The sequence below is a fragment of the Phymastichus coffea genome, unplaced genomic scaffold (assembly GCF_024137745.1).
Source record: "Phymastichus coffea isolate CEN01 unplaced genomic scaffold, Cenicafe_Pcof_1.1 PCOF00137, whole genome shotgun sequence".
NCBI lineage: Eukaryota > Metazoa > Arthropoda > Insecta > Hymenoptera > Eulophidae > Phymastichus > Phymastichus coffea.
The window spans coordinates 273,850-286,446 of NW_026706948.1; the positions used below are offsets into that span (position 1 = coordinate 273,850).

At 45.3% G+C, this 12,597-nt stretch overlaps 1 protein-coding gene across 3 annotated transcripts; it reads left to right on the forward strand.

Annotated features, from left to right (window-relative positions):
* The first annotated feature begins 1,763 nt into the window (after nt 1-1,763).
* LOC131671860 (oxysterol-binding protein-related protein 2) lies at nt 1,764-12,490 on the forward strand. 3 transcript variants are annotated; one of them, XM_058948631.1, is made up of 8 exons: nt 1,764-2,001; nt 4,581-4,779; nt 5,428-5,537; nt 5,858-6,016; nt 6,216-6,416; nt 7,002-7,302; nt 7,429-7,649; nt 7,751-12,490. In XM_058948631.1, exons 2-8 carry the CDS (start codon nt 4,663-4,665, stop codon nt 7,851-7,853), a joined length of 1,212 nt encoding a protein of 403 aa, XP_058804614.1. In that variant the 5' UTR covers nt 1,764-2,001; nt 4,581-4,662; the 3' UTR covers nt 7,854-12,490. The 3 variants fall into 3 exon arrangements, with proteins under 3 accessions (XP_058804614.1, XP_058804613.1, XP_058804615.1); XM_058948630.1 differs by lacking the exon at nt 1,764-2,001 and adding an exon at nt 2,040-2,316; XM_058948632.1 differs by lacking the exon at nt 1,764-2,001 and adding an exon at nt 2,364-3,110.
* The last annotated feature ends 107 nt before the right edge of the window (nt 12,491-12,597 follow it).

A 12,597-nucleotide genomic window follows, 5' to 3' on the forward strand; every position in this document is an offset into this window, starting at 1 on the left:
AATCCAGACGTATATATGCATGTTATTCAATCAAAGTCAAGTTCATTCGATAGAAAAAGCTTAAATGATCGAATGCGACGTTTCAATTGAATTTCTATGCCAGCGATGGCTTAATTAACTGGACGTGTGTCCACGCCGTGCTTCGCTCTGATTTTCTACGACACTGCTTGGTTGGTATTATTCTTCCGCGTTAGGCTGCTACATTTGCGTTCCTTTTGGCTGGCGCTGTGGCTTCTTACTAATTCATATTTACATTCTTTCCCCTGCGCACGCGTTGTATTCTCGTTTGCGCGAGTAAAGATCTATTTACATTCAATTAGTGGAAAATGCCGGGGAATAACCAGGGAAATAGCGCGAAGGCTACTTCGCAAAATCAAATACGACAAAATTTTCGAATTTTCCATGAAAGGATAAAGTATCTCTATCCGTAAGAGATATACGTGTGCGAGTGCGGAGATGGTGAATCGTCGCATGCCCGGAAGAAACGATACGCGGCGCTAGCCAGCTCCAAATCGCTCTGCCGTGAAATCGGCCCAGACGCGACGACGAGAGAAAAGCAGGACCGACCAAGAGGAGAGGCGCGGGAGGCACGAGCACGTGGTCGTCGAGCAAGCCACGCCAGCGAAGGTCGGATGCCGCGGCGCGCGCAGCTCCGATTGATCGCGACGAGGCGTCACGAGCCGCCAGGCCGCAGTCAGTCCAGCTGATCGGCCCCGACGAGCGGATGGATTGCTCCCGATGTGCGTAGATAGCCGAGGCACTCCTCCGTTCGGCCGCGACTCTCGCCGCGGCTGACTATTTTCGCGTCTCGCTACTTGCGTGCGGGCGAGCGAGCGAGCGCCTCTCCGCCTACGCATCGCGTGCTCGTCGAGCGCTTCGTAGTCGCGTGCACCGATTGCCGGCCGACCAATCAACTGTTCCTTCGAACGCACGGCGGCGAGGAATCCGCGCGCGCGCCCGAGCAAATCGATAGCGAGCCCCGAGAAAGCTACTCGACGGATCATTGAATAACTGTGCATTGGCCGCCGGCTCGCAACCTCCACAAGTGTGCTGTTCGATGCGCTCGTCAATGCGCGGATGCGCTATCGAGGACAAGAAGACGAAAAAGTCGCGCGGCGCGAATTCCGACGATCGTTCGGTTCGATAAGCGAGGAGGAAGCGACGGGCCTGACGTCTCTCGTCCGTCCGCCAATTGGACTCGCGAGCCGATGCCTCCTCTCGTTTGCTTCTACGCGCGCGACACCATTGTGTATTTCCAAATGCGCCGGAAGCCCCAAGGTCGCGCCGCACGTCACTCATTGCCTTTTCGCTGCTGTTTCCGGCGCGTGGAATGCCGACTGCTTCGAATAACAGCGCCCTTACTCTCTCTCTTTCTCTCTCTCTCTCTCATTCTCTTTCTCGAGGCATAAAAATGCCGCAGAGCGTGCGAAAAGATCAAGATTGTCCGTGGGGAGTCGCTGAACAGACTGAAAGTATGTACGGGATTCGCTCGTTCCCCAGAGAGACACGCGTACCGAGCATACGTTGCACACGCAGGCATTCGCCGAATGACTCACTATTCCTCTCTACCTTGCAGCCTTACAGTCGTAGCCGCGAGGGTATAGCACGTTTCAAACTCTCATTGTTATCGAGCTATTATCGAGAGTCGCTCGCGGAGCCTGCGAATTACTACCGTCGGCGGCCTAACCGGCATAACCGGATCATATACTCAATGTAATAGGATTAGCACTGCTAAAAGAATTATGCTGGCGCGTACAACAGCTGCGTTTAGTCGATCTCGCGTCCGTGTCCGTGGTAACCGTCACGGCGACTCTCGTTTTCAAGCGCGAGGCGGAATAATCGAACGGGGCGCGGCGGCGCACACAACGGGGCGAGCAACCGTTATTTGTCATGGAGTCTTGCTAGTTTGGCCTAATGTAGCCACTTGGCCCTCTCGTGCAGCCGACGGCGTCGTGATCGGCGCTGGACTGCGCGCAAGGGAGGCGCTGCTCCGCCTCGATGGTAAGCAACGTTTGCCGAGGAGCACAAGACGTTGGGCTTCGGGCGCGGAAGAGTAGGAAACGAGAGGCGAGGCGTGCGCGGCCTCCGCGTACGCTTGTCCTTGTTGCAGCAGCAGTAGCAACCCTCGGCGACTGCGCGCTGTGCCGCGAGCGGATCGGAGCGGAGCGCAGAGCGGCGCAGCCAGCGGCGAGGCAGTACGGGTTTGGCTCGAGCCGCCGTTACTGACCGAGCCTCCACTCGTCGTCGTCGTCGTTGTCGTCGTCGTCGTCGTCGTCGTCGTCGTCGGCGCACGATGGCCAGCGACACTGGTTACAGGTTTGTGCAGCCCACTCGGTCGTTGTGCAGCCTCGCACGCACGCACGCACGCACGCACGCACGGGCTCGGATTTTTCGAGCGCGCGACGCTGGGGTGGGGCAGGCCTGCCGTGCTCTCCCTCCCCGTCGCCGACTCGCTGCTCCGCGGCCGACGTCCGGCAGTGCGCGAGCCGATGCACCAGGCCGCGTCGCTCTGGCTTCGCTGACATTGGCCGACATCGCGCCGTCAAGTGCAGAGGCCGTTCGCGCGCTTCTCCGCCGCCGCCACCGCCGCCACAACCAGTCGGCGCGTCGGCCGACCACCGAGCCGCCAGCTTTCAACGCCCGACGCTATTGATTCTCGCAGCCGATAACTCGCGTCGCTCGCGGTCAGTCGCATAGCTCGCAGACTCTGCCGAGCAGCTTGCCGCGCGCGCGGCCTGTCTCAAGCTCGAGCTTCCGGTCCAAGTTCCAAATTCACCTCGACGTCGAGTCGACAGTGCTGTGCGCGCGCGCGCGCGCGCGTGTGCCTCGGTGTGGGGAAAGCGCGACCGAAAGACGCCGTGTGCGACGTTGTCTCGCGAAGGTCGTGCCGGAGTAATCGAGTAATGCCGTAAGCTGCACTGACGGCTCCCCGTTCAATTATGGGCCTGTCTTTGTGGGCGCGCTTCGAGCCTCGGCAAACTAGCTTTATTGCGGAGAGAACGCTCAGGGCGTTCTGTTCGTTCTGAAGTAACGACGCGTGCCGCAATGACAACATCGATTCGACGAGTCCGCTCTTTGCTCCAACTCCACTCGACGTCGTAAACCTCAAAGTATTCCAGCTTTCCTACTAATTTACTTGGACTCTGCGGCAATAAAAGCCGACCAGTTTAAGCGTCGTTCTTCTTGTTATCGAACAAGTTCCCAGGGATACGTATTTCAGGCGATAGAAGCTATTATTGCCCGTTGCGTGGGCGTGTTTAAAGCAACTGACAAGTTGTCTGGGTTCCCGTGACAAGTGAAAACGAACCCCGATTTACCGCGATTCGCCGAAATCTAAGCGTGACGATTCATTCAAATGAACGTGTTATAATTCTCTCCTCATTTAAATTTGGCATTCGTCAATGTCGTTTCCCAATGGCAGATTATTTCCAAATATTCTGAAATACTTAAAATAATTCAATCGCATCGTTACACCCTTGTGCAAAAGTAAATGAAGCCACGGTGTTCTAAATATAGCGAGAAAAATATCTCGCCTGAAAACTCCAATAACGCGTTTTGCTATAAAACTGACGATATATTTTTAAAACACTATAGCAGATATCGGGGAAAAAATAAATCGCATGGTAATACCACAAATCAAATGGGATGTTGACTGCGAATATTGTGTACTTGAATTTTATATGAAAAGAACTTTGTATTCGAGTAACGATAGAATGGAGTGGTTGAGACAATAAAAAATCTAAGAGAATGGCCTTGCCGGAGTTTTCCTAATGTTAAACTTTTCCCTCGGTTTCCGTCCACATTTTCTTCTTTTATATCTTCGTCGCGTGACTATCGATTGAAATTGACACGTTATCGAGTGCGCTTTTAATTTTGCGGTCGGCCGTGTCAACTACTTTTTGATTGGCAAAAATAACTCCTGGAGCATCGCTAGTTGAGCCAATCGAGCTGATTTCCTTTGAATCGCAAGAATCCGTTCGCGATAACAAAAAACAAAACAAAATTCAAGCGACGAAATTCTGATTAGACGACGATAGCACTTGGGCCACGAATCTTGAAATTAATCAATAATTCATGAAAACACATGCGAGAGAGAACTCGAGGAGTTGTTCATAGTACAAGGGTGTTTGCTTGGTTTCCAAATCAATAATTAACGCCAGCTTCTCTCCACTACATTAAAGCTTGGTATTAACATTGAATCTGCCTTTCGCATATTTCGCCGCTGTCAATATTTTACTTGCAGATTGTGCTTACCTACATGCATAAATTTATTCACACATTGGACACGAGACTAGAATTTTTAACGTTAGCTCATTCCTGCTAGGAAGCGCGCCAACATTGTTCCATTATTGAAAGCTTTAGCAAAGAATCACGAAACTCGAAGAATTGCGACAACGCGTAGTTGTCGGGACTGGAGATTAAAAAGCGTAAGAAGCTCGGGAGCATCGGGAAGGTTGCGCGCTTCAGTTCTGTCCGCTTGTCGTGCGATCTGAATTCCAGAGTTGACCGCTCGCCGTCGGTCTCCGGTCAATTTACCCGTAAAATAGTCTAATCGAGATCGCGCGCGACGCGCGTTGCAGAAAGACGCTGCCGGTACCAGGACACTCGGAGGTGAACCTGTGCTCGGTGCTGTCGCTGGGCAAGGACCTCAGCAAAATCACGATGCCGGTGATCTTCAACGAGCCGCTGTCGTTTCTGCAGCGAGTCGCCGAGTACATGGAGTACTCGAAGCTGCTCAAGCAGGCGGCCCAAGAGACCAGTCCCGTCGCTCGGCTGCAAGTAAGTTTCCAATCAGCATTCTATCTTCTCGACGTCATTTAATCAGCCGTTTGTTTCGCTACTCCTCTCTGTTCGCTATACGTCCCAAGGCAGCGCGCTTTACACTTTTCATCTCGCACAGTTCCTCTTCGTTCGCGAGGCAAGCTCATTTCACTCCTATCTATCATTGCACAACTATCTTTGCAAAAGCCACGAATGAAACGCCAATATTGAATCGATACAATGAGAAGCTTTTAAGAATGCCTTCCGAGTGTTTCTATGCGTCGACTGAAACGTCCAGTCAGAAGCAGCAAGAAGGAAAAACAAATGCGTAAAAAGAAATGCTAAAGAAAGGTAGGTTTTTCTTGATGTGCACGCGGCCGCTACTCTCGTGCGATTCAATTGTCCGAGAGAACATAAAGGCGTACGCGACGAGGGATAAGCGAGTGACGTAGCGACGCGGAGGAGGACGGCAAGACTACATCCGATGAGATTTTCTCGCGGCCCCCTCGCCAACCGAGAATACCGCGTGGTCGCTCTGCACCTCGTCCCTTCGAATGATCTTTATGGACGAAGCATCTCGTCTAGTTTTCACGTTTGTTTTTCCAACGTAACTTCGTCCCAGAGCGAGCTTGCGAACGTTTAAAAGCTACATGCGTGTGTTTACAGTACATCTCAGCGTTCGCAGTAAGCGCTCTGGCCTCCAACTGGGACCGCCTCGGCAAGCCATTCAATCCCATACTCGGCGAGACTTACGAACTGCAGCGAGATGACTTTCGGTAAGACGTTCGAGAGGTTTCCGCATGCTTACGCGCAGCTGCAGCTCTTACCAGCAAATTCCATCGGATCGCGTGGTCGTACGCTTGCAGCACTGTGCTTTCTCGCTGTAAGTAGCGCACTGTGAATATTGCCCGGTACAGTGGAGATCGAACACGAGACGAAACTGCTACGGGCGAGCCGACTTGGCGTTGGTCCTCGGCTATTCCGAGTGCGCTACATCGAGCTGTTGCCAGTTGCGACCGAGCGCGCTGATCCCGCGGAAGCAGCTGCGCGCTTCGTGGGCAATTGTTGTTCTAAAAGAGCGCGTTGACGATCGCAGCATAATCTGCGAGCAAGTGTCGCACCATCCTCCAGTGTCGGCGTTCCACGCGGACAGCGAGGAGTTCGTCTTCCGCGGCAGCATCCACCCTAAGCTCAAGTTCTGGGGCAAATCGATAGAGATCCATCCTAAGGGAACGGTCACGGTCGAGTTGCCAAAGTGAGTAATCATTTTCCGAAGCTTCCAACGCGCGCAGCCACGCATTCGATTACTCGTCCCGGCACCCGCTTTTCCACGGCTGCTTCGTTTTTCGTTTCGCGACCTCCAGCGCGATCAATTTCATCGAGTAGTCGGGAACGTGTCACGGTGTCGGTCATCGTAAAAAGTCAAAGCGAACAGAGTCGTTGGCTGATTAAAGATGGAAGGAGGCGTACACTTGGCACAACGTCAACTGCATCCTGCACAACGTGCTGGTCGGCCAGATCTGGATGGAGCAGCTGGGCGTGCTGGAGATCAAGCAGCACGGCGGCGCCAACCTCAAGGCCGAGCTATCCTTCAAGAGCGCCGGCTGGAACAACAAGGATCTGCACAGAGTCGAGGGCTTCATCGTCGATCCCGAGTAAGTTATGCCTCCGCGATAAGCTGCGAGCGCCAATCGATGCCGAGTCGATCTTCGCCGCGAAGCGCCAAGCTTTTTGTTTGCCTCTTCCCCCGGCGACTCAGCGGCAATTCCATTTTTCCGAGTCACATTTTCTCGCGGAGCTGGCCTTGCCGACTCGATAAAGAGGTGTCGAGTAACTTGCGTTTTCTATTCACACGAGCCTGCGACTTGTATTTGTGTCCAGGACAATGCCAACTCTCTTGTATGAAATTATTATTGTTTGGAACAGCGCGCGTGACAATAGCTTTCCTCTGCGCCGCGCGCTCTCCAGTGGCCCGAGCAAACTCGCCTATTTCTACTGGAGGTTGCGTCGGCAACGAGTTCATCTTCGTCATACGATACTCCAACGGCGCGTATCTATTTCGGCATTGTTGAAGCGGCTCGAAACTTACCGTTTAATGGAACGCGTTTAACAGCGGCCGGCAAAAAGCTCAATAGCCTTTTGGCGCTTGGACTTTCGGCTTTGAGCTTTCGGCGCGAATTCGCGAAAAGAGAGACGCGAGCGATAACGAAAAAATGTTTGTGTGCACGTGTGTGCGACAGAAATCACAAAAAATTGGCATATCTTTACGGCAAATGGACGGAGAGGCTAAAGGTATGCGACGCGGCACTGTACGAAGACGCGATCGAAAGGATAAAACGCGAAAGCAAGAGTCCACAAAATAGTCCCAGTCACAAAAAGGTTCTAGCCAGATTGAGTAGTCTGAAGGTGGGAGCGTTCAAGCCTTCGCATCAAGACGCCATCGACGAACCCGAGTTGGACAACGAGGGCTTCACCGTTGACGACATTCCTAACTCGACGGTTCTTTGGGAGGTCACACCCAGGCCAGCCAATGCTGCGCAGGTCGGTATATTTCAGCTTTGTTTTGCTACTAAACTCGTCTAATTCGCATTAGCTTTTATACAAACTTAACTCTTCGTTCGAAGAGTTCACAAGAACCAATTCTAAATGGTTGATCGGCATTTTCAGTACTATCAATTTACGACATTTGCCATGTCGCTGAACGAGATGCAGCCGGAAATCGTTGACAAACTGTGCCCAACGGACTCTCGGCTGAGGCCCGATGTTCGGAAACTGGAAAATGGCGATCACGACGGAGCCGCCTCGGAAAAGTCTAGGCTAGAGGATAAGCAGCGGGAGAGCCGTAAATCGCGGAAACACAAGAAAAATTCCACGGAATACATCCCCAAGTGAGTCCGATGATTGGTGCTGACGATCTGCAATTCGTATGATCTATCCGAGGTGGACGCAGATGTGCCTGAATAAAAAGTGGAATTGAAACTAATTGCAGATGGTTCCTGAAAAGTACAAATCCTTATACAGGCGCGGACGACTGGCAGTACCAGGGTGGCTATTGGGATCGCAATTACGGCGAGGTCGACGATATATTCTAATCAGCGGGGGGGGGGGGGCGAATGGTCGCGAGGAGAGTGCGTCGTTCGCTAGCGTCGATGTCACGAGAGAAGAATCACGAGTATTTGCTCGAGCGCATCGACTGTCCGGGCGGAAAAGCCAACGGGGAAATGAAGGGATCTGGCGGAGCGCGCTCGGATGCACGCTTGCCATTGTCCGAGGAGCCGCTCGCTTAGTTTGCAGCTCACCGTACGACCTACCTAGTGACTTGTACTTCGCAGGGGATTTCATTTTAGCCAAGGCTCAGTGCCGTTCTATTTATCGGATCGGTTCTTCCCGATGCAAAATCTTGGCAATCGATCGCTCGTAACTAGCTTCTTCTCTGCACGCGTTACAGGTCGACTGTGAGTTCCTCGGCAACGCTTGTCAATCAGAAATATCAATGCAATCACTGCTTTTCCTCGAGCAGTCGAACAATTTATCGCGAGTCACAGTAAGCTGATACACGCGTGTAATATCTATACATCCAGCCGACATTGTGCAAAGTTAAAGCTAGTTTACTTTCTGCTACGTTTTAAGCTATTGCACTACGCATACAGCATGTAGAGCGAAACTTGCATCTGAATCTCGTCTCTCCATTTTCTTAAGAACCTAGCGAGACGTACGTATATTTATCGATGTGGAGTTCCCGTATAACGTGTTGCGAAGAGCTCTTAGGAAACAATTTTGTCGTGAATTATGTGTATGTATATATTATAAATACCAGTAAATAGAGTCACGTATAACACTAAGGTTCAGCAGTTGGATCCCTCAGGATTCACATTTTAATCGTGCATCAGAAACTTGTGCGTCACTTCGAATAGTGAAATTATCCGAATCAATTTGAATAAGACAGGAGAGAGATGAAACTCTGAACGTTCAATTACAGCATATAACAAACTTCATTTTCTCAATGTCACGGACTTGGAAACTTTCAGTTCCTTTTCAAGAGCTGAAAGCCCATCCACTTGTTTTGTAGTATTATTATTAGCTGCGCGTAACATTGCAAACACTTTTTCCACTAGTCTTCCAGTTCTCGAAAAATGGCACAAGTTTATGATACTCGACAAAAACTAGAAAAAGTCAAGTTAAATATAACTATACTATTTTAATCCTCGAGCCATCAGTCAAATACACTCTGTACACACAGACTCTGTGAAGATATAACATTTTCGTAATAACTTTAAGCATAACGTTGTTCAGTAAAACAATTGTCTTCATTTTTCTACTTTAATCTATGTTCAAATATCATTCATACGTTCAATGACAAATTCACATTCGTTACAGTTGGTTAAGTATCCCAATCGATTATTAAATTCAATCGGTGTGATCAATTATTGCTCACAAAAATATGCAGATTTCTTCAGTCGGTGAAAAATAAAACGAACTTTTCAAAGAAATGGTACAAAATTATTAATATTTACGTACATTATTTTACCGTAAAGTTTTTCTTGAATATTTTTTTCAATGCCTCAGTTATAAAACAAAAATTTATATCCGACCATGTGAAATGAATTTTTCTCATATAATATCATTAAAATCTATTTTTACGTATATAGATAAACCTTAAGCAGACATCAAATTTATGTAACATCGTATATTTTATACATCTTATTAAGTGTCTATTTTTCCAAGTATGAATGCGTACGATGAAAAGAAAACTGTTCATAAAAAATATAACCCTTTAGATAAAGTTATGAATCTTGATGACACGAGCTTGAACAGCACTTTTGAAACAAGTCAAATTGAGTGCTCATTCCGTCGTTACTTGAAAACTTGATTTACGTTTGTAGTTGCGGAAGCTTTGAAAACTCTAAAAAAATTTACCACAATTAACACTTGGTTCACTTTTTTCTCAGATAAATAAAATATCAAAACTGTTTATTTATGAATTTAATTTGGTGCTCATACTAAAGTATAACGGCGATCAATTTGAAAAAGAGTTTCGCGTAAATATTTTGTTCGTTTGTCGAGTAAGACTGTAACATCTGAAAAATATGTAAGACCTTCAGATCGAACAAATCTGGAGTTAATTGTATCCGCAAGAATCCGCCAATTTTTAGTTGAATAAGCTTTTTATGAAACACGACTTTGCTAATTGAGAATGATACGCAGTGAAATTAATTTTTTACGCTCTTTTTATATACACGATCAACTAGGATTAAATATATTTATGTTACATGTGATCATTCTCTGTGTAGATATTCGTCTTGTTCACTTATAGTTTACTATTCTTTGCTAATAAGTAGTGAAAAAATACGTATGATGTTAATGACTAGCATGATTTTTATCTGTAAATATGTCTGTAAGATAAAATGGCATTTTGAGCTACGGAAAATTGATATAAATACACATATGTACATCGAGAACTAATAACTTAGTTATACTGAGATACAAGGGTACTGCAATTATATCTGTACGTACTTTTACAAAAGGTCACAGTTCAATTATTTATTCTTGTTGATATGTAATACATCGTGATCAACTAGCGCGTGTATAATAGTTATTATTTACAGCTGCTAATATTGTTGCAAATTTAGATCTTTGAATTTCCAATGATCTCATTACATTAAATCTCTATAACAACAAATAGAAACATTTTCACCTCTAGTACCAAAACAAATCAAACGACACGAACTGTAGTCATTATACAAGAGCCCTGCAACATTCCGGTGATGCCAATGCAATATAATGGTCAAGTGTTTCGTTCTTGTGAACACGTGTAGAAACTAATTGCTATTCTTTTAGAGTATCATTCATTAACATTACCGTCGTTATTAAAAGTGCAGTGAACAGTAAGAGCGTCAATTTTGGCTGCATAAAATGAAGATCCATACAAAATTCTATATTAAAAACTGCAAACAATACATGAAACGACAATAAGTATTGATTTATTAGATGATCACATATGCAGTCGTTTCTCTGAACAAGTCGAATAAATATTTAATTTCCGGAAATTTACAGGTAACACTCTGGCTGATCTGTCCGTAGTTGCACAATGTAAAGTATGTTATTTCAAGTTTAGCTAACATGATTTTTTAGAGGACAGCTTTAGAAATTTATATCTTGCAGGGAAATTCAAATTGAACAAAACTGAAATGATATAGCATTTTGACGGGCTGTAGTTTATGAGGACAATGTTCACGAATTGTTGATTGAGTGTATAATTTTTAATTTCACGTGTGCACGTCTTCAAATTTCATTCAAGTTGTCAATTTGACTTTCCAATGACGCGAGTGCCGTTAAGATTGAAGTGCTAATTATAGAAAGAATATACAAAAATTGATGCCTACAAAGCATGTATTTTTTGACAAGCATTTTACTTTGATAGGCATCAAGACTATAAATGAAAGTAAGGTCTAGCAAAACAATGACGTTGATCGTCGAAAAAAGAATTTCTTGTAGCGTACAAAAAGAATGGGTATTTTTGGTGTGATATGACAATTTCATGTTACGTAGACATGAATGAAAGTAAGAATATTGGAAACTAAATTTAATTTGCAAATAAGCATAGATCCTTTATTCCAAACATCATAAAACTATAGTAGTATTCATGTTTAGTTTTACGGATTTAATGGTTCACACTAATATTTCAGTTATTTAGGATTCGTTATCAAAAAAGAAATGTGGCCATACACTATTGTAATACGTGTAGTTGAAGTAAAAATCGTATAAAATAAAAATGATTAGTTATCAGACAACTGTCTTATTTGTTTACTTGCAACTGATTATGTTAAAAGCCAGTAATACAGTTAAGTGTTTACGATTGGATTATTTGCGCTAAGCAATGTTCCAATTGTAAATAGTTCGTTTGGCTGACAAAAGAAATAGGGGCGCGTTTAGAACGAACTTGGTTAGATATGTATCTATAATCCAAAATATACGCGTCTTTGTGTCCAGTAGAACATAAACAATTGACAATCGTCATCGAAAAGATAAACAGAATAAATGAAACAATAAAACAAATATTGTAGTTAGGTTCGTAGCAGTTCGCAGTTGCATCATTTACAAGTTTAATTTATGTAAGCGGTGTTTCAGTGTAGCTACTCATGAAAATAAAGGGGTTATATATGGACTGCTGAAGGTCCCCTTAAATTTTAAGTTTCGAAACGCTACCGCCATCTTTGATATTGATTAATCAAAAGCTTATGTTTGTTGTGGGTGGAGAATAGCTTAACAGACTCATGTAAAAATACACTGCTGATACCAACTAATTTTCTAATGCACACTACATCTACGATTCAGATTTCTATGAAGGATAATTACAATTAGCAAAAGTAAGATTATTTTATGTTTATCACTAGAACAGCAAGTGTTCAAAGAAAGTAATAATGTAAAAAATAAATTTCGATGAAATTATTTTTATAGTTTGTTTGAAAAACATTTGACTCAATTCAAGGTTGCAGATAATTAGAATACCATACAGCACACTAAGAACACATTTTTTCTAACTAATCAAACAGTAATTTTTCGTTCATGAAAACCGGGAACAAGCATTTTTTGCGCGTGCGCATCTACACACACATAATTATTTTTTGAAAGTAAATTGTTAACTAAAACATACTAAAATAATATAAATTTCTTAACATAATCATAAATTCAAGTCCATATCAGCTAAATCAAATGTTTTGATTACTAAATTTCTCAATAAAACTAAAATCGCTTAGTTATTTTGAATTTTCCCACCAAATTCTTACGCCATGTGAGCAAGCCAATGAAATTTCAAAATTGTCAAGTTTCATTGCC